The 25,824-nt window shown below is 40.6% G+C and overlaps 1 protein-coding gene across 5 annotated transcripts in view; it reads left to right on the top strand.

The window, feature by feature from the left end:
• The window catches only part of Larp4 (La ribonucleoprotein 4), a 41,244-nt gene extending 21,189 nt beyond the window's left edge, over window positions 1-20,055 (top strand). For 2 of the 5 annotated variants that reach the window (XM_052160489.1, XM_052160488.1), the window contains exons 9-16: window positions 1,395-1,607; window positions 2,114-2,217; window positions 5,138-5,350; window positions 6,102-6,150; window positions 9,647-9,820; window positions 12,705-12,829; window positions 13,641-13,809; window positions 15,583-20,055. In XM_052160489.1, coding sequence (XP_052016449.1) covers window positions 1,395-1,607; window positions 2,114-2,217; window positions 5,138-5,350; window positions 6,102-6,150; window positions 9,647-9,820; window positions 12,705-12,829; window positions 13,641-13,809; window positions 15,583-15,918 — 1,383 coding nt within the window. In that variant the 3' untranslated portion in view covers window positions 15,919-20,055. Of the gene's footprint in view, window positions 1-1,394; window positions 1,608-2,113; window positions 2,222-5,137; window positions 5,351-6,101; window positions 6,151-9,646; window positions 9,821-12,704; window positions 12,830-13,640; window positions 13,810-15,582 lie in introns of those variants that run through there. The other 3 variants (XM_052160491.1, XM_052160490.1, XM_052160492.1) reach the window with 2 other exon arrangements.
• The last annotated feature ends 5,769 nt before the right edge of the window (window positions 20,056-25,824 follow it).

Here is a 25,824-nt window from a genome sequence, read left to right as displayed (position 1 = left end):
CTCAGAATGTATATAGTTGGAATACTTCTTTAATAGTGATGAAAGCCAGTTTCATTTTTTTTTCACCAGTTAGATTTCCTGTCTCACTAACAGGAGTTGGCATTAATAACACTTAGTCGGTGTGCTCACATTGACTTTGTTCTCAGATTTCATAAACCTGGCCTTCATGCTTCATCGTCCACTGTTAAGATTTGAGCAGTTGGTGCAGCCCTATAACCAATGTGTGGTCCTAACCCCTAAACCCACAGTTTTCTTACTGTGTAGCCATTGCAGTTTTAAGCACTGTACACACATGAACTAACTCACGTTTCAGGAGGCTGAGACAAGAGAAACAGTTGTTTCAGGGGAGCTTGAGTTACATAGTAAATTTAAGGCAAGCCTTGGTGCTTTTGAAAAATCACCTAACAAGACAGATATGGTTTCTTTGCCTACTAAAGAAAACAGCAATAACCAGGCAGGTTTCACATGACTGAGTCAGGATGTAAGTAACAGAAATATAACAGACACCACTGGAAGGGTAGATGGTAATAGAGTTCACATTTTACAGATGAGTTTCATTTGCTAATACTCATCTACCTTTGATCCTTGTCTCTTTTTTTAATTACTGTTCCTCTGAGACTTTAGAGCTTCTGTTTCCTGTTACCCATTGACTTAACGTTTTATATCTAGGTGTTTGGTAAAACTTTAATAATTTGATACACACACACATATAGTAGAACAAAACTTAATTCCATTATGTGTAGAGTTGTCTACTTGTTGATGAAATCTGTCACATTTCAGAGGTGTCAAGGAGTCTTTTTCCTCAGTTACTGGCCCACTACTGCTATGTTCATTATAACAGCTTCAGTGTCCTTTTTTCTATAGTGATTTCTTCTCTTTTTATGATTTAATTCTGTAGATTCATGTTTGGTGCCATCAAAGAATGAAATAAAGCAATATTGAAATTAATGGGATAGCACGGTTTTTTAGTTAAACTTCAACTTAAACTTTTCTTTAGGATTTACTTTTTATTATTTTAGATATATACAGGTGACTTGTGTCTGCACGGGAGCATTTATTTGTGAATATTGGTGCCAGCTGAGGACAGGGCACCTTTCTGTTCTTAGCTGTTTCTGTAACCTATTATCCTCCAAGTTCAAGTTGTTACAGGTTCTAAGATCTCCCTTTGCAGATCTAGAGTCCTGAAGAGGAGCAGGCTTAACCACTGCTCCAGCACAAATTCACTTATTTTTACCTTGTTTATTGTGGCTCTTCTCAAGTCCACACTTTTGTATTAAAGTTATTTTTGCTTTGTTGATTCTAAGCAGAAATTAACCATAAGATCATGTAAAAAAAATTTATATTTGCTACAAAATATAATTCATCATCTTATTATGTTTTCTTCTTGCTTTTAGGCAAGGATAAAAGCCATCAATACATTTTTTGCTAAGAATGGTTATCGATTAATGGATTCTAGTATGTATACTCAACCTCTTCAGACGCCAACCCAATATCCCTCACCAGTCTTCATGCAGCCAGTGTATAATCCTCATCAGCAGTACTCAGTGTATAGTATTGTGCCTCAGTCATGGTCTTCAAGTCCTGCACCTTACTTTGAAACACCACTGGTGAGTCTCCTAGAAAAAATAATGCAATATTTAGTTCAAGCTAAGTTTTGGGGGGGGAATCAACTAAAAACCAGATGCAGATGTATTTGCCTGTAACTGGAGCAACTACAGGACAGTGTTAACAGCATCATTGCAACCAGAAGGCCAGACTAGTCTGCATAGTAAGTTGCATAGCAGTATATAAATATAATAACTTTATTTGTTCATTTGTTTTTGGATTTGGTTTTTTTTGAGACAGGGTTTCTCTGTGTAGCCCTGGCTGTCCTGGATCTCACTGTGTAGACCAGGCTGGCCTTGAACTCTGAAATCTGCCTGCCTCTGGAGTGCTAGGACTTAAGATGTGCACCATTGCCTGATTGTAAAAATTTCCATGAAAGATTGTTTTGTCTGTGATGTGTTAGAATAATAATGTGATGTGTGATATGAGCATTGCAGAAGTGAGAGTTCTCCATTGACTTGCTGACGGTAACACACCCTTACTATTAAATATTAACATTTTCTTCTAGGCTCCCTTTCCCAATGGTAGTTTTGTGAATGGCTTTAGTTCACCAGGATCTTATAAAACAAATGCTGCTGCTATGAATATGGGCCGACCATTCCAAAAAAATCGGTAAGATTAAAAAATAATAACTGAAATTTATTTCAAACAATTCACAGTAATTCTTGAAGAATTACTGTGTTCTTGTTGGGAGACTTGCTATAAGTATTAGGGTGACTTTTGTTTATTTTATGTTAGTACATTATTGCTCTCTTCATTCACATCAGAAGAGAGCATCGGATCCCATTACACCGTTACATGGTGGCTATGAGCCACCATGTGGCTGCTGGGAATTGAACTCAGGACCTCTGGAAGAGCAGTCAGTGCTCTTAACTACTTAGCCACCTCTAGCCCTAGCCCTGTGTTTTGTTAATTTTTATTTTAAAAAAGTGCATTAATTATTCAGTTTACTATTTTAAAGAAGCTTCATAGTCAGAATTAAATATACAAAGGTGTGATGATTTTAGTGGTTCTTGTGTGGACTTTTAATGTTTTATTTTGGGAGTACGGGTGTTTTGCCTACAGTCTGTGTATGTGCCCTTTTACCTCTGTTGCCTAAGTAGTCCAGAATTGGTGTTACAGATGATTGTGAGCCACTGTGTATTCTGAGAATTGAATCTGGGTCCTCTGGAAAGGCAAGAGTAGTTAAGTACTCTTAACTACTGAGCCATCTCTCCATTCCCAGTTTAGTTTTTAATACAAATTCTGGGTATTACGTTCAGGCTCTCATGCATATAAGGCAAGCATATAACCAATAGTTTTCTTTCCACACTCATAAAAATTTAAGTACTGATCTTTGCAAGGGTTTGTCTTTAAAAATACAGGGCCAGGGAGGTAGGAGAGTTGACTTACCCTTGAGAGTACCACAGACTGTTCTGGCAGACCCAGGTCTGATTCCCATCACCCCAATGGTGGCTCACAGTCATCCATGACTCTAGTTATAGAGGATCTGACTCCCTCTTCTGATCACCACAAACATGCATATACTGAATAATACAAATTATAAACGAACCAGACCTGCAGGGCTGGGATATAGCTAAGTGGTAGTATTGCCTTGCTTAAGGCCCTGGGTTTTAATCTTTTCACAATAAAAAAAAAAAATGCGTGGACAGGGCTGGAGAGATGGCTCAGGGGTTAAGAGCACTGACTGCTCTTCAAAAGGTCCTAAGTTCAAATCCCAGCAACCATATGGTGGCTCACAACCATCCTTAATGAGATCTGATGCCCTCTTCTGGAGACAGCTGCAGTGTACTTAAATATAATAAATAAATAAATCTTTTAAAAAAAATGTGTGGACAAGATGCATACAACCATGAGTACTGTTTTAAGAGACAGATTTCTGTGTTGCCCTGGCAGTCCTGGAACTCACTTGTAGGTCAAGCTGGCCTTGAACAAAAGAAGACCTATTTGCTTCTCTGTTTCTTAATGCTGTGATTAAATTCTGCCACTGTCCAGCCATACATTCTTTTTTTTTTTTTTTTGGTTTTTTGGAGACAGGGTTTCTCTGTGTAGCCCTGGCTGTCCTGGAACTTACTCTGTAGACCAGGCTGGCCTGGAACTCAGAAATCCACCTGCCTCTGCCTCCCAAGTGCTGGGATTAAAGGTGAGCGCCACCACGCCCAGCTCTTTTTTTTTAAGATTTATTTATATATTATATGTACATACACTGTAGCTGTCTTCAGACACTCCAGAAGAAGGCATCAGATCTAATTAGGGATGGTTGTGAGCCACCATGTGGTTGCTAGGATTTGAACTGGGACTTTCAGAAGAGCAATCAGTGCTCTTAACAGCAGAGCCATTTCTCCAGCCCTCTGTGTTCTTGTGTTTGTGTATGCCATGTGGGTTTGCATGTGTAGTGGGGGTAGGGAGCGTGGGACGCTTGGAGAAGTCAGTTTTTACCTTCCACCCTTTGAGGAACGGTCAAAAGTGTCAACCACTATAAGGAGTACTGGATTATAGAAGTTACCACATCTGTAGTTTCTGGATGTGTGGGTTTCCATAATCAAACTTTCACCTGCTACTAGCCTAATTCTTGTTTCCTTGTTTAAAAGTGATGGTTTAGCTGGGCCCTTTTTAGTTAAAGGCTCCAATCTCTTTAGTTTATATATAATTGTTGTCATTTGCACTTTCCCCAGGAGAAAAAGAGAGGGAGATGTAACTCTTTTGACCTGGCTGTCTTATGCCCCTTTGAGTGCTGGGATTAAAGATCCCCCTGCCTCTGCCTCCCAAGTGCTGCTCTGTAGTCTAGTCTGGCCTCAAACTCAGTGAGTGCTATGATTAAATGCATCCAGCACCCAGCTTCCCCCATTTTTTATTTATTTTTTTTTGAATTTGGTTTTTTAAAGACAGGGTTTCTCTTTATAGCTCTGACTGTCCTGGAACTCACTCTGTATACCAGGCTGGCCTCAAACTCAGAAATCTGCCTGCCTCTGCCTCCCAGAGTGCTGGAATTACACTACCGCCTGGCTCCCCCATTCTTTTTAGACATCATTTTTCCTATAAGTATTTAATGTTACAGATAATTACACGTTTGTGTATGATGTAAATATATGAAAAGAAATAGAATGTTTTTAGTTCCCCCATACAATAATGCATTATTTTTTATTTCCCTTAGTGTTTTTTTACTCTTGCTCAGATACCTGGTATAGCATCATTAATAAACTAAAGCTTGCTGTCTTTGCTTGGTTGGTTTGTTTAGATGCCAGCTAAAGTCCTAATTGTGGCCTAGTTGTTGCTGACACAGAATCTCTGTATGAAGACTTGGATGTCCTGGAACTTCCTGTGGATTAGGCTGTTCTCAGACAGAGATTCTCTTGCCTCTGCCTCTGGGATTAAAGCTGTGGGCTTTAATGTGTTCTTAGTATTGAGAGAGAAGTAGTTTGAGCTTAAAGTTCAGATTTTTTCCCCACGTTTCTCCAAATATTTACTTGATGTGGAAATTCTTTTATTGCCTTTTATTAAAAATATAACATTTATTCTCTGTCTTTTTTAGGGTGAAGCCTCATTTTAGGTCATCTAGTGGTTCAGAACACTCAGCAGAGGGCTCTGTGTCATTAGGGGATGGACCACTGAGCAGATCTAGTTCAAGGATCTTTCTTTCTGAACGGCATAACCCAACAGTAACAGGGCATCAGGAACAAACTTATCTTCCAAAGGAGGCTCCAATTTTACAGATGGAACAGAATGGAGACTTTGGAAGAGGCAGGTAAGGAAATATGGGGTTATGTGGCCTTCAGTTCAGGGGCAGAGGAGGTGGGTGGTTCTCCTAGAGTAGTTGAAGCCTGGCTTGCTCTATAAACATAGCCAGTACAGTTACATAGGGAAGCCCTCACTCAGAAAGTATGAAGAAAAAGAAAATGCTTTTCTTAAGTGTTAAACAGTCTGGTGATTTTTATGTTTTTTTTATTTTATCTTAAATGAATTTATTGTTTTAATGAGTTGATAGGATTTGGGAAGGTTTAGTTTTAGTTTGAAAAGATGTTCTCAAGCATCCTACTTAGGCTGCCACTGCACTTACTTATTAATCAGTGGTTCTTTGGTTTTAACCCATACCTAGCCTGCAATTTGCTATGGAGAAACTTGGCTGGCATCAACTCTCAGATCCAACTTTCTCTCCCTATATTTATTGGGATTAAAGGTCCAGCTCTGCCTTCTAGTTCCAATTTCCAACTTCTCAACCATAGAGTGGAATTGTATTTGGCCTGTTCTGCCTGAATAAGACGTTAAGATGTTTCTGATTTGGAAAGTGTGTTACTAATAGAAGTAGGGTAGTCTAAGGCTGTAGTGACTATAGTTGGAGAAGGTTTTTGTGGATTAGCTCACGATCTCCTCAAAGTAATTTAATAATATGGAGGAATAGCCTTTATTTTGAAAATTTAGATATTTTAAGTAGAAATCTGTGATTGGGTGTATGTATTTGAAGGATTTTATGTATTTTTCTTCTCTTATGTTAAAAGGAGAACTCTCTTCAGAGGCCGAAGACGAAGAGATGATGACAGAATCCCAGTAAGTATTTTAATCTTTAATTATACCTTTAGAATTATGTTTCCTTTCTGGTTTTGTTTTTTCTTTTTTGGGGGGTGGGGTAGGAGGGTTCAAGGCAAACCTTCTCTGTGTAGCCCTGGCTGTCCTGGAACAAACTCTGTTGAACAGGCTGGCTCGAACTCAGAAATCTGCCTGTCTCTGCTTCCCAAGTGCTGGGATTAAAGGCATGCGCCCTCATTGCCCTGCCTCTGGTTTTGTTTTCTTGATTAGAGTATTCAAAAGATAATTGAGCCTGAGACTGTTCTGAAGGTTATTTAAAGTGCACCTTCTAGTGCCTAGTTAGGAGTTTGAGGTTGTGTTGTTTTTTTTTTGTTGTTTTTTTTTGTTTTTGTTTTTGTTTTTTTTGTTTTGTTTTGTTTTGTTTTTTGGCTTTTATGAGACAGGGTTTCTCTGTATAGCCCTGGCTGTCCTGGAACTCACTCTGTAGACCAGGCTGGCCTCGAACTCAGAAATCCACCTGTCTCTGCCTCCCAGAGTGCTGGGATTACAGGCGTGTGCCACCATCACCCGGCTGAGGTTGTATTGCTAACAAATTCACATTGTTTACTTTTAAATTTGACCCAGGAGTGCATGCATGCATTTAATCTCTAGAAGCAGGCAGTTTGTGCCAGCTAAGGATACATAGTGGGACACTGTTTTTAAAAAGAAGTGGTAGGAAGAAGTTAAATTTGAAAGGTTATTAGGATTGATACTGGATCTTTGGGTCTCATTGTATAGCCCATACTGGTTTCCAACTCCACCCCACTGCATTACCCTCCCCAATGCTAGGTAGTTATGGTCTGTTCTGCCCTGCCCAGCTTCTGTCTGTTGCTCACAATGTTAATATCAGTAATGCAGTTGGGATGGATCCATCCATAGAAGATAGAGCAGGAGACTCTCCTGTTGGCCCATCAGGAAATGAGGGCAGGCTATAGCACTAGACATAGAGCTTGGGCCTGGCAGACAGGCCTTGCCACAAGACCACCGTAGTCACCAAGCACAACCAAACACAGACAAACATAAAACCAGGTCAGCCATACATAGGAATTACAAAAATTATTTTTTAAGAGAAGTAGTAGAGATGCTCAGGAGCCAGAGGACAGTTGGTCTTTACAGTTTTCAGGGCCAGCCTGGGCTACACAGCAAATTCCAGCCAGCTAAGTTTAAAAAAAAAAAAAAAGAGCCGTTATCAGGGTCATTCTGATAACTCAGGTTCAATTCCCAGCACCTACACAGTAATTCACAACTATCTTTTAAGTCTAATTCCTGGGGATTCACCACCCTTTTCTGATTTCCACAGGCATGTGGTTCACAGACATAAATGCATCACACATAAATCTTTAAACAAACAAAACTATCTGTCGTGGATTCCTGCTAGGGGAAATATTTTTCTGGGTGGGGGAGTTCAAGACAGGATTTCTCTGTGTAGCCCTGGCTGTTCTGGAACTCACTCTGAAGACCAGGCTGGCCTCAACCTTAGAAATCTGACTGCCTCTGCCTCCCAAGTACTGGGTTTGAACATGTTTGCCACCAACCCCCAACCCCCATGCAAATGTATACAAATTAAGAATGGACACACACCATCTTTTCTTCTTTATTCTTTTTTAAATAAAATTCAGCAAATATTTATATTGGTTTTGTCAGTCTTGACGTGTTACATTCATTCTCAGACTTCAGTAGATGTTGGAAACTGGTCTTCATGCAGAGAGCAGCTTTTGGTGTACTGTGGAGTCTAGATATTGAGCTCAGGTTGTTGGGCTTTTGTAGCATGTGCTATGGGCATGATCTACTGTGCCATCTGTGCCAATGACTCATTCTTTTAACTCATGAGGGCTGGAGAGTTAGCTTGATTGCTAAGCAGTATGTACTGCTATTCCATAGGTCCTGTGTTCAGTTCCCAGTACTAAGATCAAGCAGGTCAAACCACCTGAAACTGCAGCTTCAGACCTCACGTGCACATGCCACACCCCCAACCCCCATGCAAATGTATAAGCCAGGCATGGTAGTGCACACCTGTAATCCTAGACCTGAGAAAGTTATTACAACACTAAATGTGTAATGAAAGCTTCTCATTTAGCCCTGACTGGTCTGGAACTTAACTTGATCTTCCTGCCTTGTAGGTGCTGGGTCACAGGTATATATCACTACATATTATAAACTTGCTAAGGACCAAACCAAGCTTGTGCATGCTTAGGCAGACATACTCAGTGGTTTTATTTTTATAACTGTCCCTTTCATGGGCAGCCAGGAACCTTTAGGCCCTGGCTAGTTTTTAGCATGTCATTATAGCAATTCAGAATCCTCAAGTAGCCTTCAAAGATTGAGGAGGGGAAAAAAATAAAACAGGCAGCTGGTGCATACCTGTAATCTTTGTATTTGGAGAATTATAAAGAAAAGCTACAAGCTTGAAGCCAGACTGGGCTATCTAGCCTGACCTTCTCTTAAAAAGAAAGAATGTAAGAGAAGGTAGATTTGGGATATAATACATTTAAAATGTCAGTTTCAAAGGCTTGAAGTTGACTTGAAGGAAATGGAAACAAAGATGATGCTTTGCGGCAGAGTGGGCCGAGTCAGAGGGCCTTCATGCCATAACTGTCCCTTTCGTGGGTCTCAGAAATAAAGCTGAGAGGTCGTGGGTAGGACTAGAAGGTTGCAGAATGCACAGGCACCTCTGAGGAGAAAGGTCTAGGTGAGAGGCCATGGATCACAGTATGAAAATTAGTAGATTGTTCAGTGTGGTCAAAGAACCCAAAGTGAAATCTGATTTTTGGTTTTCTGCTAAATCCTGGAATAAAAGTATTTATTGCACATTTGGGTGATTTTTGAGAGAGTGAGTTTGTGTGTGCATGTGAACTGATGACCACCAAAGAGTAAAAGTGTGTTTTAGTACATGCTTCCATGAAAATTGTAGCTGATTCTCAGGTGAGCTGTGAAAATCATAAGAGAGACCAAAAGTTAAAAATAAGAAGGGAAAGATTATTGTCAGATTCAAGAAGAGCCAAGAGAAAGGTTCTACAGAGCTAGGAAAATGAGTGTGCCTGGACCACAGAGTGGGTAGCTTGGAAGTCCGTTCAACATTTGTCATAAAAAAACTGCCACTGTGAATTCAGTCATGAGGAAACAGTTATTGAGGCCTCTCAGAGTGTATAGGATTGTCAATTGAAAGGAAGGATGGCATTTTTTTTCAAACATGTCTTTTATGGAAGGAGAAAAAGTAGGATCAAGATGGGGCTATTGTTTTCAGTATTGTCAAAGGGGAAGTAATTTAGGAAGCAAAGAATTGTGGGCAATGGCTAGGGGCCAAAAAGAAGACTGAAGTTATGATGGTTTCCGTGAGGTGAGTGAGAAACAAGGAATTAGTAGGAAGGTGGTTCTGTATCTTTCAGAGGCATTGCTTGTTTTTCTCACAGCTTTTGGGGTAGAGATGAGAGAAAGCATTAGGCACCTGACCTTTTTAATTATTTGATTTTTTTTTTAGAGACCCCAGCCTGCTGCAACTGAAGCAAAGGCTCCAACACCAAAGTTTGACTTACTTGCTACAAATTTTCCTCCTTTACCTGGAAGTTCATCAAGAATGCCAGATGAACTTGCTTTGGAGAATAGAATGTCTGATATCGTTAAAGGTGTCTACAAAGAAAAGGTAAACTCTGAGGTATCCCACACTTTATACATTGTTAAGTCTGTTAGGGATGTTACTTAAATTTTTGTCTGCATTAATACTTACTTATTTTATAATTTCAATTTATTTAGTTTTCACCATGTTGTGAGGTTTTTTTAAAAACTCCGTAAAAGGTCAAGAAGGTGTTTCTTGACTTTTGTGTCAGTCAACTCAAGTTTGTGAGCTTAAACAGGGCTGTCATTTTCACAAAAGGGTCCAAGTTCTACCCGAACTTGGGAAATGAAGTTTTTCTAAATAGACACCAACTAGGATGTTACTACATCTACATCAACAGTTTTCTTTCTTCCCTTTCCTTTTCCTTTCTCCTTTTCCCTTCCTTTTTCCTTTCCTTTTTTCCTTTCCTCTTTCCTTTCCTCTGTCCTTTCCTCTTTCCTTTCCTCTGTCCTTTCCTTTCCTTTCCTTTCCTTTCCTTTCCTTTCCTTTCCTTTCCTTTCCTTTCCTTTCCTTTCCTTTCCATCATCTTATCTTTTTGATTTTTCAAGCTAGGGTTTCTCTGTGTAGCCCTGGCTGTCCTGGAACTCAGTCTGAAGACCAGGCTGGCCTGCCTCTGCCTCCCAAGTGCTGGGATTAAAGGCATGCACCACGACTGCCTGGCTAACATCTACATTTTTGGGAGTCTTGGTATATAGTCCAGACTGGCCTTAAATTTTCCATTCTCTTAGCCTCCTAGTTTTGGGTTTGGGATTATAGGTGGGCTTTTCTGGTCATAAATTTTTACCTTAATTTTCGGGGGGTGGGGGCAGTGGCAGGGGAACAAGAAGGCGAGAGGAGCCCATAGATACAGAGGTCAGAAGACCATTCTCCTTCCACCAGGTGTTCCAGAGGTCAGCCTGAGGTTGGCAGTTTTACTGCAATAGCCTGAGACTTGCTTTGTAGAACCAGCTGACCTTAAACAGTGATCCTTTTCTTCCCCTAGCCCCCGCCCCCCCCAACACTCTGGGGTCTCCTCTTCCTTCCTTTCAGATTTTACCTGTTTAAGCAGAGAAGAGGGATGCTGCAGAGCAACTGTGGTGATCAGGAGGAAAGGGATGGAAGTAATTATACAAGGAAAGAGCGAAAGAATATAAGAAAACACATTAGGAGAAATATTACAGTGGGACAGGGGGAGGGGCCCCTGCAGCAATGTCCCATACTCATAAAGAAGTGCTAAAAGTATGTAAGCCAGGTGGTAGTGGGTGGTCGGTCACCTTAAATCCCAGCAATGAGGTAGGTTGATTTTGAGGCCAGCCTGGTCTACAGAGCTAGTACCAGAAGAGTCAGGGCTACAAAGAGAAACTGTCTTGAAAAACAAAAAATAATAAATAGATGAGGGGGAAATAAGAATAATGCCAAGGTGAAAAGAGAAGGGTTACGCAGTGGGTCAGAGCTTCAAACAGTACAAGAAATAATGGGAAATTAGGTATACATTCTGTTGTCACATTTGCTCAGTTCTTCTGTGGGAATAGTTCTCAATAGTTCTCAATCCAAAATCATTTTAAAGATAGGTCATTTTCTTTTTAAAAGTACTGTTAAAAATAACAATGGAAGGCTGGAGAGATGGCTCAGTGGTTAAGAGCACTGTCTGCTCTTCTGAAGGTCCTGAGTATTCTCAGTATTTTAGTGAAGTATGTATGGTAGCTCAATCTAGTGAGACCCTGTAGCATTTAAAACAAAGTAGTAAAACACTATTATGTTAACTGTTTAACTGTTGGAGTAACAATTTATGCATTCACAATGTTGCTTAAACAATCTCCTTGTTAGTTTTGTTTTTTGTTTTTTTTTCTTTTTTTAAATGTCTATGAGTGCTTTGCCTATGTTATGTTATGTGTGTGTCTGGTGCTTAAGGAAGCCAGAAGAGGATGTTGAATCTCATGGAGTTAGAGTTACAGATGGCGATGAGCTGACTGAGTGCCAGGAATCCAATCTGGCTCTTGCCCTGGAAGAGCAGCCTGTGATTATAACATTACTAGCCTGTGTTTTATTTTATTTACATATTTTTAAATTTATGTGTATTGGTGTTTTGTCTGCATGTGTCTGTGTGAGAGTGTTGGATACCCTGGAACTGGAATTACAGTTGTGAGCTGTCATGTGGGTACTGGAAATTGAACCTAGGACCTCTGGAATAGCAGCCAGTGATCTTAACCCATAGACCATCTCTCCAACTCATGTTTTGCTTTTATATTAATTATTTTGAGATAGGATCACACTCTGATTTATGGTAGACTTGAACTCACTATGTATTTCACACTGGCCTATACTGTGGCAGTCTTTAGCCTCTGAAGTGTTTCAGCAAAGAGGCAGCCATTGTTCTCAGCTGTGAAGAGACTAACAGCCATTGACTCCTGTATGCATCTCATAGATGAAGTCTTTCAGTGTTCTACCTTTCTGTGTCTGACTTGTTTAGCAGAGTGTCCTCAAGGTTCATGTTTGAATCATAGTTGGTTATGTCTATACATTTACCACTGGATCATCATTGGGTTGTTTCCTGTTTGGCTCATGTAAACAACACTATAGTAATTATTTGTATGTAATTTCCTGTATCAGGGTGTGGATATAGTACCTGACTAGAATTATTTTAACAACTGTGATAACAATTTCATTGCTATTAGGGCATACTTAAATTTCTTTCAGATGGCAGGAATAGGATAACTAAGTGCTAGATTATTTTCTAAAACAAGTTAAGTCATTTTAACATTGCTACTGAGATTTCAGGTGTGATCTACTATTGCTACAAATGCCTTTTTATTATGGTATAAAGCACCATGTCATTGCTGGTCGGATGACAATTGAGCATGCTTCAGTACTTAGTGTACAATTAGTAATCTTTTTTATTAAAGTGTCCAAATGTAATTTCAGACTGTGCTCTTTCAACCCTTAGGAAGGTGAGGATGTGAGAGTTAGTTGCCCAGTTCCTGCAGAGGACGGACAGACAGACTGTACTTCTGGGCCACAGCTCAGCATAAGTCCTAGTCCTCCCTGTACAGCTGAGCCTCCTGCATTAAGGTACTATTACTCTTCTTTTTCAGAATGATAACTTCAACATTAAACAACTTTTTCTTATGCTGGTAGTGCACACTGAATTTTAGCCCTTGGGAGACTGGGAGAAGAGGATTGCAAGCTAAGACCAGCCTGACTCTCCAGGGAGACCCTTCTCAACGAGTGAGGGTCGAGCTGGTTAGATGGCTCCACAGTTAAGAGCCATGTTTCCAAGTGCCCATGTCAGGCAGTGCTCAGCTGCCTCTAACTCCAGCTCCAGGAAATTCCATAACCTTTTTTGGACTTGGAGAACACCTGCACTCATGTGTACATAAAAACACAAACCATAATTAAAAATATAAATCTTGGCCGGGCAGTGGTGGCGCACGCCTGTAATCCCAGCACTTGGGAGGCAGAGGCAGGCGGATTTCTGAGTTCGAGGCCAGCCTGGTCTACAGAGTGAGTTCCAGGACAGCCATGACTACACAGAATAACCCTGTCTTGGAAAAAACAAAAAAAAAACTATGTATGTATAGTTTTTGTTTATATATATATATATATATATATATATATATATATATATATATATGTTTAATAAAATGTAAAATTTAGATAATAAAAGAGGTAGGGAGACTTTTATATTCTTTGGTTTCTGTATTTGGATAATAACCTCCCTTTTCTCTTTTCCCAACTTTTATAATCCACCGAGTCAGTAGATGAGGGCTGTTCACTGGAGTTCCCCCTGAGGGACTCATCACCCCATTCCATCCCCCAAAAAGCTGTAGCTCAACTGCTCCTGTGTGTTATACTGAGCCTAATACCGAACTTTTTTCTTTAGCACAACTCAGCAAGAGAAGGATCAAATGGAGGATTCCATTGTTCCAAAGGATGTTCTCAATCCAGTGACTGTACCAGTGTCTTCTCCAACTACTACAAAGCCATCAAGGGCAAACACTGCTTCACCTTGCGATAGTAACATAAATACACCTATGGCTGTGGCCCTACAGGTAATTTGAAGAGTTCAGTGGGTTAATCTTTTTCCTTTGTGTCTCTCTTCCTCCTCTTCCTCCTCCTCCTCCTCCTCCTCCCCTTCCTCTCTCCTCTCTTGCACACCTGCACCCTTTCTCACTCCCTCCCTTACACACCCACATCTCTTCCCCTGGGCGCATTTTCTGGCCTCAGTCTTTCCAGTCACCTGAGAGCAACTTCACAGTAAACCTGTCTTTAATATAATCTTAAAACAACAACAAAAAACCACCTTTTTCAAGGCATGCAAGATGGCATAGTGATTGTGCCTGAAGCCATGCTGCTTTGAGTTTAATGTCTAGGACCCACCTGGAGAAGACCAGCAACGTCCATGTTGTGGTTGTCCTCTATGTTGGTTGCCATGAACTCAGATCCACTTGCCTCTGCTTTCCAAATACTGGGATTAAAGGCAAGAGCCACCACACCTGGCTTTATTTTACTATTTTTTATTAGTATGTTTGACAGATATATTACCATGTATAAAATGAGTTTCACTGTGACATTTTAAACACGAATACAATAAGCTTTGCTTTAATCATGTTCACACATACATGCCTGCCTCTCCTCTCACTATTCTCTTTCCCAAGCACTCCCCTTCTTTTGGGTCTTACAGTTTTTGTTTACCAGTACAGTAACTAAAACTTGTGAGTATGACATTTAAGTCTTGGAAACACATTATTAGTTACTGCTGTTTTTATTCAAATTGTAACATCATTTCATAGTTTTGCGGAAATACATGATGGTAAGTAAAGAAATAGAAGTGTTATCTGCAGTCCTTTCCATGATGAAACTAATAGCATTTTAAAACTGTCTTAATAGGTAGACTATTACATCCTGTAATTCAACAACAATATTACTAGCTCCATGTTGCCCTGACTGTACTGGAACTCTAGAGCAGGCTGGCCTCACGTCTGCCTCTGTCTCCCAAGTGTTAGGATCAGGGTGTGCATACTCCAACCAGTCTGCCTGAGCCTCTGTACGTTGAAAGCAGGGGAAGCAGTAATTACTCCTAAGGAGACAGCGCAGTGAGTAAAGAAAAGGATGTAATCCTAGGTTCCCCGCATCCACACACCGAAGCTCGGTGCTTGGAGCCGCAGTGTATCTAGAAAGAAGGCAACTTCAGTAGAGTCAGGGTTAGCAATTTAGATCATGGTCATTTCTCATATTTTTTAACAATGTAGACAAAGCTGACACAAATATCTTTGTTCTTCAAGTAAAATCACTAGGTCAAAATAAATTGGCAGATGGCTCCATCTTGTTCTGCACCTTATGATCTGATGTGGTCTCAGAACTCAGGGTAGGAGCAAAGATGTAGCTCTTACAAGTTGTCCTTCAGTCACACATGCTGCAATTTGTGCGCCCTCTCACACACAGCATGAACATGCAGTAATTGTGCATAACTAGGTACATGGCAAGTAAGACAAGGGGCTTGTCGCCACGCTTGACAGCCTGAGCTTGATCCTCAGCCTCCATGAGAGAACCATCTCAAACAAATTGTCCTTTAGATTCCACATGTGTACTCTAGAACATATGAACACACAAAATTTTTTCTTTTGTTTTAATTTAAAGAAAAAACTAGAAAAATTCTGAAGGCATTCATACACATACACTTAATAAACTATACACTATAGCAATGTACATGAGGATACACATTTTCTTCTCCCAGACAGTAATTTATACTGTCTTTCTGGATAAAGATAATTATTCTTATATTTTAGAGAAATATATATATCATAATTTATTTCTTTTCAAAGGAACCTCGAAAGTTAAGCTATGCTGAAGTGTGTCAGAAGCCTCCTAAAGAGCCATCTCCAGTTCTTGTCCAGCCATTGCGGGAACGGTCCAATGTAGTATCTCCTACCAGAAATGAAGAGAACGGAGCTCCTGAGAAGCCTGTTGAGAAGCCACATGAGAAACCAGAAACACGGGCTAGTAAGGATCACTCCGGCTTCCGAGGCAGCACCATTCCCAGGGGAGCAGCTGGAAAAATCAGGGAACAGAGACGCCAGTTCAGCCCTAGGGCTACACCTCAGGGAGTGACTCGACGCAATGGGAAAGAGCAATATGTGCCACCCAGATCACCAAAGTAAAAACAAAACCATACAAAAACTACTCAGAAGCTTCTCTTCCCACTAAACTTGAGCCTCTGTTGAACTGAATTGGAGGGGAGAAAGTAGCCAGGAAAGAATGGGAAGTATGTACTAAATATTTCGGATTTTTGGAATTGTGAGTAGAAAGAGCCCAAAATTCATCTCTAAATGATTTTCAAATGCTGGAGGATTCCAATCAGTATAAATATATATAAATATATATATATATATACACACACATATATATATAAATATAATTTTTCTATTTTTGTTTTTGATTTTAATTTGCAGGGATTTTCTGCCTGGAATCAATTTTGAGGGTTCAGATTTAGGTTGGGAGAGAAAACAAAAAACATTATACATCCTTCAGTATAGGAGATGAGGGAGTGAGAGAAATATTTTTTGAAGAAACATTTCTGTAAAAATTAGAAATTACTTTTTTTAATCTATTTAAAGTTTGGCTTGAAGAATGCTATCTCTGACTAAATGGCCTTGTGTTGCGAAGTAGATGAGTGGCTGGGGAGTCTGTTCTGGTCTGAGTGTGTGCAAAGGGGATTTAAGCCAAATCTATTGTCATGTTAGTAAATGATTTCAAAGCTGAATGTAATACTTGAGTAGATTTTCTTTGTAGTTTGGAATTTAGGTTTTTTTTTTTTTTTTTTGACATTACTAATACTGTATTATATGAGCAAACTATAACGCTCTGATTGTGTATGAAGCTGTGACTACCAATCAGTTTGATATTCAAGGAAAGAACGGAGATTATTCAAGGAAAAAAATTGAAAATTCTGTTTTAGACCTGAATACTGGCTAGGTCAAATAGGTTTCAGAGGTTCAAACTGCTCTGTGACTTTTTTTTTCCTTTTAAAAATTTTTTTCTTAATTGCTTGTTAGTCTCTGTTCATTGACTGCCCCAAAAGCAAAATGACTAACTATTTACTGGACTGTGTGTTCTTACTACTTTGACCAGTTTAATCAGATCATATAACTGTTCTAAGCTGCATAATGGAATGTTGAACGATTTTAGAATTTTAGGTCCCAGGATCATACTGACCTGCCAGTAATTTATTTGTATTGGTTTAAATGAAATAGTGCTTCTTGGTGAGGGGGTATAAATCTTCAACCCTGGCCTCCAGAGGCATGGCAGGTGGGTCTCAGTTCCAGTCCATCCAGGACTCTACTTCTCACTAACTAGTCTCTGTCTGAAAACACGAAAAGAAAAAGAAAGATGAAACCGTATAAGTGACATTTTAACTGGTCTAAAAGAAAAATTCAAATATTAATTTGGGGAACTTTATTGTTTACAATATTTAACATCTTTCTTTTGCTTCCCCCCAAAGTACACCTTAGCATTCGCAGACTAAAATAGCAAGTCAAGAATTTTTTGAAATAAAGTGAAAAAGTGGTTGAAGAAAATAAATGCATAATTTTTCAGTGAATAAAGTTGTAGCTGTCATACATTAAATAGGCAAAGTTACATGCTGGTATTTAGAAAACAGCTCAAATATGAAAAACCATGTTGCATTAATCTGTTTTAAGTCAAATCATTTTTACAGTTTTATGTAGGGTGGTGGTTTGTTTATCTTCTTAGGGATAGCTTACAATAGCAAGAACTGTCCCTTATATTAGTGAGTTACGTATGTACAAATTGAAACTGTAAATTGTGAACACTGGAAAGCACCATTGTGACATAAACATCGTAGTAATATATTTAAAATGAATGTAAATGGAAGTTAAAATTACATTACTGTGAAACTTACCTTCCAAGTGTCAGAGATTTGTGTTAGTGGGTAATTCCTAAGAGCTTTGAAAACACTGCACAATCTGTGTAACCCAGAATTATTATTTCTTTGTAACTTATTCAGCTTGGCGAGCGCTTTTGATTTGGCAGATTGATAACATGGTATAATATATTTACTTAGATGGAAACAATTATTTCTACATACTTTTTTTAATATCTGCTAGATGAAACATACAATAAAACTACCTGTACTAAAATTTGGGAGAACTTTAGGTCCTTTAAAAAGTATTAATAATCATTAGCTACATCTATGATGAAAGTGTTTATTCTGGTTTACTTAAAAATGATAAACATTTAAAGTGTTAACATCTTATGAATGCGGTGAATTAATAGAATAAACATTTTGCAAAAAATCGCTTGATAAGGATTATAAACTTTATTTTTGCACTTAAAATGAAAAATACTTTTTTGTTTTCTCTAAATGTGTCACAGATGTAGTTTGTGTGACTTACTGATAATCCATTACTACAGGTTGGTCTTTTTAACAGTGCTTCCCTTGAAACCAGGGCCTTACACACCCCAGGAGTGTTCAAGCACTGAGCTATACCTCCAACTTCTAAAGGTCTGATTGAAATCCCAAGAAAATTTTCCTCTTAAAGCAAGTATATTCTTGTTTTGTTTTGTTTTCTCCAAATACTGAGTATAGAAATTTTTTTAAGCATAGGATTTTTATTTCAATTTTCCTCAGTATTTCTACACAGCTCCATCTGATGGGGGTGTATCCGGGAGGGTGATGAATGTGAAAGTGTAATATATATTTACAGTGTGTATTTGGCAGTAGTTTTATTGCAGCGTGTGTAAATGATGCCTGTGAGTTATGTGAAGCTGGCTTTTACCCATCAATACTCAAGTCAATTGGGTGGGTGTTCACTGTACTTCAACTATTTATTGGTTGTGTAAATGGGGAAATTTAAACGTCAAAGTTTGCTCTTCACCTTATGGCTTGCATTACTGAAGTCCAAGGGTAGATAAAATGATGCTGAATGTATCCCACTGTAGTCCATCTGTAGTTCCCACTGCATGAAGAGAACGAGCAGACTTCACATAAGTTCATCACCTTGCACTTCAGAGAAGGTGCTTAGAGGGGCTGGCATGGCAAAACCTTCTCATCTTCTGTCTTGATGATACCTAATCTTTAATCTGAATAATCTCAGTCTTGCCAAATACTCAGTGGCGTTTAAAAGAATCTACATTCTTACCCACCTGTATTTTGGAGACAGATGAAACCTTGCAGTGATAGGGGTTTGTTGTCTTACCTGCATATCTTTCATATATTCAAATGATGTGCAGAATTTTAATTTATTTTTAGTTCCTAAAGTTAAGGTAGCTTCAATATTATTTCACATTCCTTCTTTTTAAATAACCAGATTTGCTTTGCAAAGACTTAGGAGCGAAATTAAGTTAGTATCTTTCACTTTAGGGTAAAGAGAACAAGAAAATATTATTTAAGAGTTAGGAGCACTTTGTCTAGTTTTGTTAGTTATGTATGGCCTTAATAATCAGTCTCTTGGCTTAAATGTTCGCTGGTTTTACTTTGACACAGTTGAACAGCACTGGGGTTCAGTTCCTGATGCTTGTGTTGGCAATATATAGTAACCATATTTTAAGAGTATCATTCTGGCTTTTTATGGGAAAGATAAAAATCAAACAGTATATTCCTTTTGAGGGTTTTTTTAATACGTAAATATATATAAATATAATATATGATGGATTTTTTCTAATTTTTTATATTTCCTTACAATTTGGTGGCTATTACTCTAACTTTAGACTCTTTGGCATATACTAAGTAGCTAGTCTGGGCTTTGAAGAATATGCATGGACATTTCAGTTTTTATTAGCTGAATGAGGACATTTTGAATTCTCTTAAAAGTCACCTGACTATTAAATAACTTTATTTTTAAACTAACAATTTGTTGTGTCTTATTACACATTACACAGTCCTAAAGGTGCGGCTCTGATGTCTGTGAGCTGTGGGCCAAGTATTCTGTTTTCAGCTCTATTGAATAGTACAGAACACTGACTAGAAATGTAAAGAGATACCCACATCGATGTTCTGTTTGTGTTTTTCCAGCTGATTCAGGTGTCCATTGAATGACGTATCTCTTAAATGTTGGGGGAGTGCAGTGTCAGAACCAGTTATCTGGCTTCTGTTTTGTCCATAGCTTAGATTTGTTCCGTTGTCAGAATTGTCCCCCACCCCCCAAATGGTGTGACACGTACTCATGCATAAACTGTTAAAACGAGCATCTTTGTATTTGTATTGTTTTCGACATTGCCAAGGTGCTATGGGAAATTAAAATTACAAAATTAGAAAAAAATAAAATTATTGAAAAACAGGACTGGTTTCTTTTTTCCAGGTGGTGTGCATCTACTGCTGTTTGTATTCTTCAGGAACTGATATGTTGCCCACTCTGGTTCTATTCTAGAACTGAAGCAAACTTCTTGGGGGTTTGTGTATGATGGTAGTAGAGAGCCATTACATCTTAGGATTCCAATTTCCCCATGTGTCAACTCAAAGCTTAAGGTTTGGGGCTGGAGAGATGGCTCAGCAGTTAAGAGCACTGGCTGCTCTTCCAGAGGTCTTGAGTTCAATTCCCAGCAACCACATGATGGCTCACAGCCATCTCTATAGCTACAGATATGTGTATTCATATACATAAAATAAATAAATCTTTTTAGAAAAAAAAAGGTGGGGGAGGGCTGGAGAGATGGCTCAGCAGTCAAGAGCACTAACTGCTCTTCCAAAGGTTCTGAGTTCCAATCACAGCAATCACATGGTGGCTCACAACCACCCATAGTGAGATCTGGTGCCGTGTTCTGGGGAGTCTAAAGACAGCTACAGTGTACTTACATAATTAATCTTTAAAAACAAAAAAGCTTAAGGTTTGTGTCTTGGCACAGGTTGTGTCCTGCCTCAAGGATGAGTCAAACTCAGTTAAGGATTTAGGAGCCTGCTCTGTTTGCTTTTCCAGTTTTATTTCCACATGCATGGGTGCTTTGTTTACACATGTATGTATGTGCACCATGTTCATGCTCAGTGCACACAAAAGTCAGAGTATCGGATACCTGGGAACTGAAGTTACAGATAGTTAGAAACCACCATATGGCTGCTGGTAGCCGAACCCCCATCCTCCACAGGAGCAACAAGTGTCCTTAGTCCCTCAGCCACCTCTCCAGCCGTGGGCAGGTTTATTTATAGTCAGGCCTGGTGGAATATCTTTAATCCCTGCACTTGGAATTTGAGACCAGACAAAGGCTGCATAGAGAAAGGCTTTCTCAAAAAAGGGAGGACTGCCTCTGGGTAACAGAGAAGTTTAGATGAATCATTTGTTCATTTCTTCTTTTCCTCTCTGGGATCTTTTCTGTTTGAGACAAGGAGTCACCAAATTGAGTGACAGGTCAGATGAACTGCTCAATATACTATATCGCTAAGAACAAAAGTGTTTCCCAGCAATTATGGAACAGTTTATTTTTTAATTGTCTATTGATTATTTAAATGGTAGGACTCAAGTTTCCCTAAATGTGGCCTAGTTTCCAGGATAGCCAGGGCTACACAGAGAAACCCTTTGAAAAGAAAAGTATAGCCGGGCAGTGGTAGTGCCTACCTTTAAACCCAGTACTCAGCTGGTTGGTGGTGATGCACGCCTGTAATTCAACACTTGCAAGGCAGAGGCAGGTGGATTTCTGAGTTCCAGGACAGCCAGGGCTACACAGAGAAACCCTGTCTGGGGGTTGGGGGGAGGGAAGACTTTCAGTTTGAGTAGTAGTCAAGTATAGTTTAAGTTGTCAGGGAACTGATATCCTACGTGACAAATAATATATTTCTTATATTACCTGGCACATGATAATTACTTAACTCAGTAAGAGTGCCCTTTAGTTAACTGTAGCAGATTAAAGTGAAAACTAGTGTCAGTGAGCAGAATGGCCTCCTCTCAACAAGTTCCTAAGAGTAAATACTGACAAGATCTTGGAAGCCTCATGTCAATGTGTTAGTGTCTGTCAGACTCATTGTGTGTTATCTGTGTCTGCCCACAGAGGACTGAACTGTATCAGAGCCGAGTTAAGGTGTTGGTGGGTTGCCTGTGGTGCTGTGTTTCAAACACCAGTCCTCTGGAAGAACACTAAGTGCTCTTAACCAGACATTTCTGACTCTGCATTGCTATTTTTCCTTTTCTCTTTGTTTCATTTGTTTGACAGAGTCTCATGTAGCCCAAGCTGGCCTCCTCCACAGTAAGCATGAACTTCTGATCACTTGCCTCCGCTGCCTGAGAGCCAGTGCTGATTTATCCTAGTGCCGGCATGAGCTTTGGGCATGCTGGAAAAATTACACTATCAACATTGCTACATCTGAGCTGTTAAGTGGCTATTCATTTATGTGGATTCCATCAATTTAGTAATCTCATATTTGTAGTTTTTGAGTGAGATTAATTAGTTTAGTTAGAAAGTATTATCCTAAATATTAAATTTATTCAATTTTCTATGTATTTTATTTGGGGAAGAGGTACATGGTCTGCGTGGTGGTCAGAGGACAACTTGACGTTGTCTCGTACTATACGGATTTCAGAGATTGAAATTCATCTAACTTGCTAACAAGCATTTTTACCCAACATAAATAAATAGTATGGGGTTTTCTTTGTTTGTTTTCTCCCTGAGACTATTGACTTTCACTATTGACCATGCCGACTTTGAATTTTTGGTCCTACTGCCTGAGCCTCCCAATTATTTGGGTTTTATTCTTTTATGTGTATGCGTTAGGGTTATGTGTATCATGTAAGTGCACTGCCTACCTACCGATGGCAGAAGGCAGGGTGTGAGTCTGAGGGCTGTGAGCAGACCCTGGAGTTTCTCTGCAAGAGTAGTAAAAGTTCTTACTGAGCTGTTTCTTCAGCCCCTCTAATTTTTTTTTAAGGTCTTGGGAATTAAATCTCGTACCTCAGCCGGGCATGGTTGTGCACGCCTGTAATCCCAGCACTTGGGAGGCAGAGGAAGGTGAATGTGTGAATCTGTGAGTTCGAGGCCAGCCTGGTCTACAGAGTGAGTTCCAGGACAGCCAGGGCTACACAGAGAAACCCTGTCTCAAAAAACCAAAAATAAATACATAAATACATAAGTAAATACATAAATCTCCTCAAGACTGCTAGGTAAAGGCTCTGTCACACAACTATACTTACAATCCCACAGACAAGTGTGTATAAACAGGTGTGAATGCAAACTTGCATACTACAATGTGTATGTCAAGGTCAGAGGACAATTTGCCCATACCTTATTTTCAAGTGTTAAGGCTCTTTGACATAGCCACCTGCTTATGGTGCATGTTTCTTTTTATACATTGCTAGTTTGGTTTTGCTACTATTTTATTATGTGTATTAGTATTTTTCCTGCATTAAATATATGCACTGTGTGTGTACTTAGTAACTGAACAGTGCAGAAGAGGGTGCATGTCCTGAAAATGGAGTTACACATGAGCTGTGTTATAGGGGTGCTGGCCGTAGAACCTGAGTCCTCCACAGAGTGGCTAGCCTTGTGTGGTACCACAATGCCATCGTAAGGTATTCAGTGAGTTTCAGGTTAGTAAGAGATTGTCTTTTGGAGAAATAAAAAATGGACAGCAACTGTGATAGTTACTGTTATCAGTGTGGCAAAATCTAAAGTCACCTGGAGATTGGGGACTAGAAATACCTACAGAGAACCTCTGATTGCATTGAGGTGGCAAGTCAGTTGTTACAGCTTACATGATCCTCAAAAGACACTGGTCTCCATGAGAAGAGAGTGATCTGTGGCCCCCACACCATGGTAAGAGAGCTGTCAAATTTTCTTTTGCTGTCCACACAGGCATCACAGCATACATGTGGCCTCCCTCATTCCTACACACATAACAGTAATAAAGAGGAAGATGGGTCAGTGGATAAAGTGTTGGTCATGCAAACATGAGTGCCTAAGTTTGATCCCCTCAAAAGACACATTAAAAACCCAGGTGGAGGGCTGGAGAGATGGCTCAGTGGTTAAAGAGCACTGACTGCTCTTCCAAAGGTCCTGAGTTCAAATCCCAGCAACCACATGGTGACTCGAAATCATCTGTAACAAGATTTGAAGCCCTCTTCTGGAGTGTCTGAAGCCCCTTCATTGGTGCTGAGACTCAGATGAGAAACACTGTGGATTTTGAAGGGGCTTAAAAAGGAGAGGATGAAGGGTTAAGGGAGTGTGGCACAGCGGTGTTGGGGAAGGGGGTGCCCAGGCAGGCCCCTGTCCAGGCACCTCTTCTCCCTGAGGGACCATACACACACAGGCATGGTATAGAATAGAGTTTATTCAGAGTAGGGGATGGGAGTTAGTGGTAGAGAAAGGCAGAGAGAGAGAGAAAGAGAGGGAGAGAGTAGAGAAGTGGAGTGGAAGCCGGCCATGACCACGTGGAGGGGGGGAGGAGAGCCCAAGGGGCAGAGAGGGGAGAGAGAGAGGAGAGGCAAGTAGCCCCTCTTATAGTGGGCCAGATCTCTGGGGCAGGGCATACCTGGCTATTGCCAGGTAGGTGTGGGGTGGAGCTTAGACAGAATACCAACAGGTTTTGCTTAAGCCCTCTCATTGGTGCCGAAACCTGGGATGAGAAACACCATGGGGTATACTTGCTTAAGTATACCCTTTCACCAGGAACTTCGCTTCTGGATGGTAAGCTAGTAACTTTACCCTCCATGGGGTCAGAGCAACAGTTTACTTAGTTCTAGGGTACTGCTGCATGCAGCTGCAGGGCTGCAGCTTTTCTGTTTCCCTAGACTCTGCTTTCCTTATGCCCTCTCAGTGGTCGCTGCCGCTGGGGCTCCCCGTGGCATTCCCCCCTGAACCACAGCCTCATGGAGGTCCCCACGAGCGTTTCCCTGCAGGACCGCAGCGGTTCCAGTGGCGCGTGCCCCATGCGAATGATACTTTCTTTCCCATTCCCCACCGCCAAGCCAAGCCACGCAGCTGCGGTTGCCGGAGTGGTTGCTGCGGCTCACAGCCTCTGCCGCAGTGGTGATGATCCCCCTGTGTCTCGTTGCTAGGATATGAAACAAGCTAAACCACGGCCTTGCAGAGGTTCTGCAGTCCCTGCCACACGGCAGCGTTTCCTCTACTAGTTCCCTTTGTTTGTTTTCCGCTGCGGCTCAGCTGCCTGTGGGGCTCGTGGCGCCTCCAGGTGCCCCGCAATTCCTTTTCGAGCCCACCAGGTACAGCTGTCCCCCCCTTCCGCACCGTTGCTAGGATACAAAACAAGCTACTTCCCAGCCAGTGCAGGCTACTTGACTTCATTAACCTTCCCTGCTACAACTTTTCCCGGTCTCAGGCTAATGGTGTTCATGTCTCATATCCACAGCAACGCTGTGTTCCATCCCCGCCGAGTGGTTCCACGCAGTCCTGCTGCCATCGCTCTCAGAGCCCACCCCTCTCAGAACTGCAGCAAGCCTGCACCGCATTCCCGTTGCTATGCCCCACCACCACCACCACCATGCAGTCCTGCTCCGCTGGCTACAGCACAGATTTCTCGGGCCTTTGCCTGCCACAGCTGGGCCATAGCTCACACCCACCTCAGCTCTGCTATATCTTGCTGCTTTTGTCATAGCAGCTGCTACTGCTGGTTGTGCGGACCTGGGTGCCAATTCCTACAGGCACACATACCTCCCACTTGTGTGTGGCTGTACCACTGCCTGCTTTTCTCAAACTTCCAGTTTTCTGCACCTAGGAGAACAGTCACACTGTCTCCCACAATGGGTGTGCTGCCTGTCGGGTTCTTCCTTCTACCAGATTACAAATTTAAATAAACATTAACCATAATAATAAATAACCCTTAGCTTTCAAATGAAAGGCCAACCTCTTTGGAACGAAGGGTTTCCTCTCATGCCCAGTCCGAGACTGGCATTCCAGATAACGGTCCTGCTTAGGACATTTAGGCCCTCCCTTGGGTGTACCCTGACTCAGAAGCTACCTAGTCTCCCTCTTAGCTTTTACAGCTGCCGAAGCCCTGGACCAGGCATGGGAGCTTCTCCGGGCATTCCGGGAATGCCCATAGCCCCTAGAGACTCCCGCAACAGCTGGAGCCTTTAGCTTGGCTATACTGTGTTAATAAATATGCTTTC

This window comes from Apodemus sylvaticus, chromosome 17, assembly GCF_947179515.1.
Source record: "Apodemus sylvaticus chromosome 17, mApoSyl1.1, whole genome shotgun sequence".
NCBI lineage: Eukaryota > Metazoa > Chordata > Mammalia > Rodentia > Muridae > Apodemus > Apodemus sylvaticus.
Note: the sequence above shows the minus strand (reverse complement) of the source record. Positions and strands in the feature narration are given on the sequence as shown.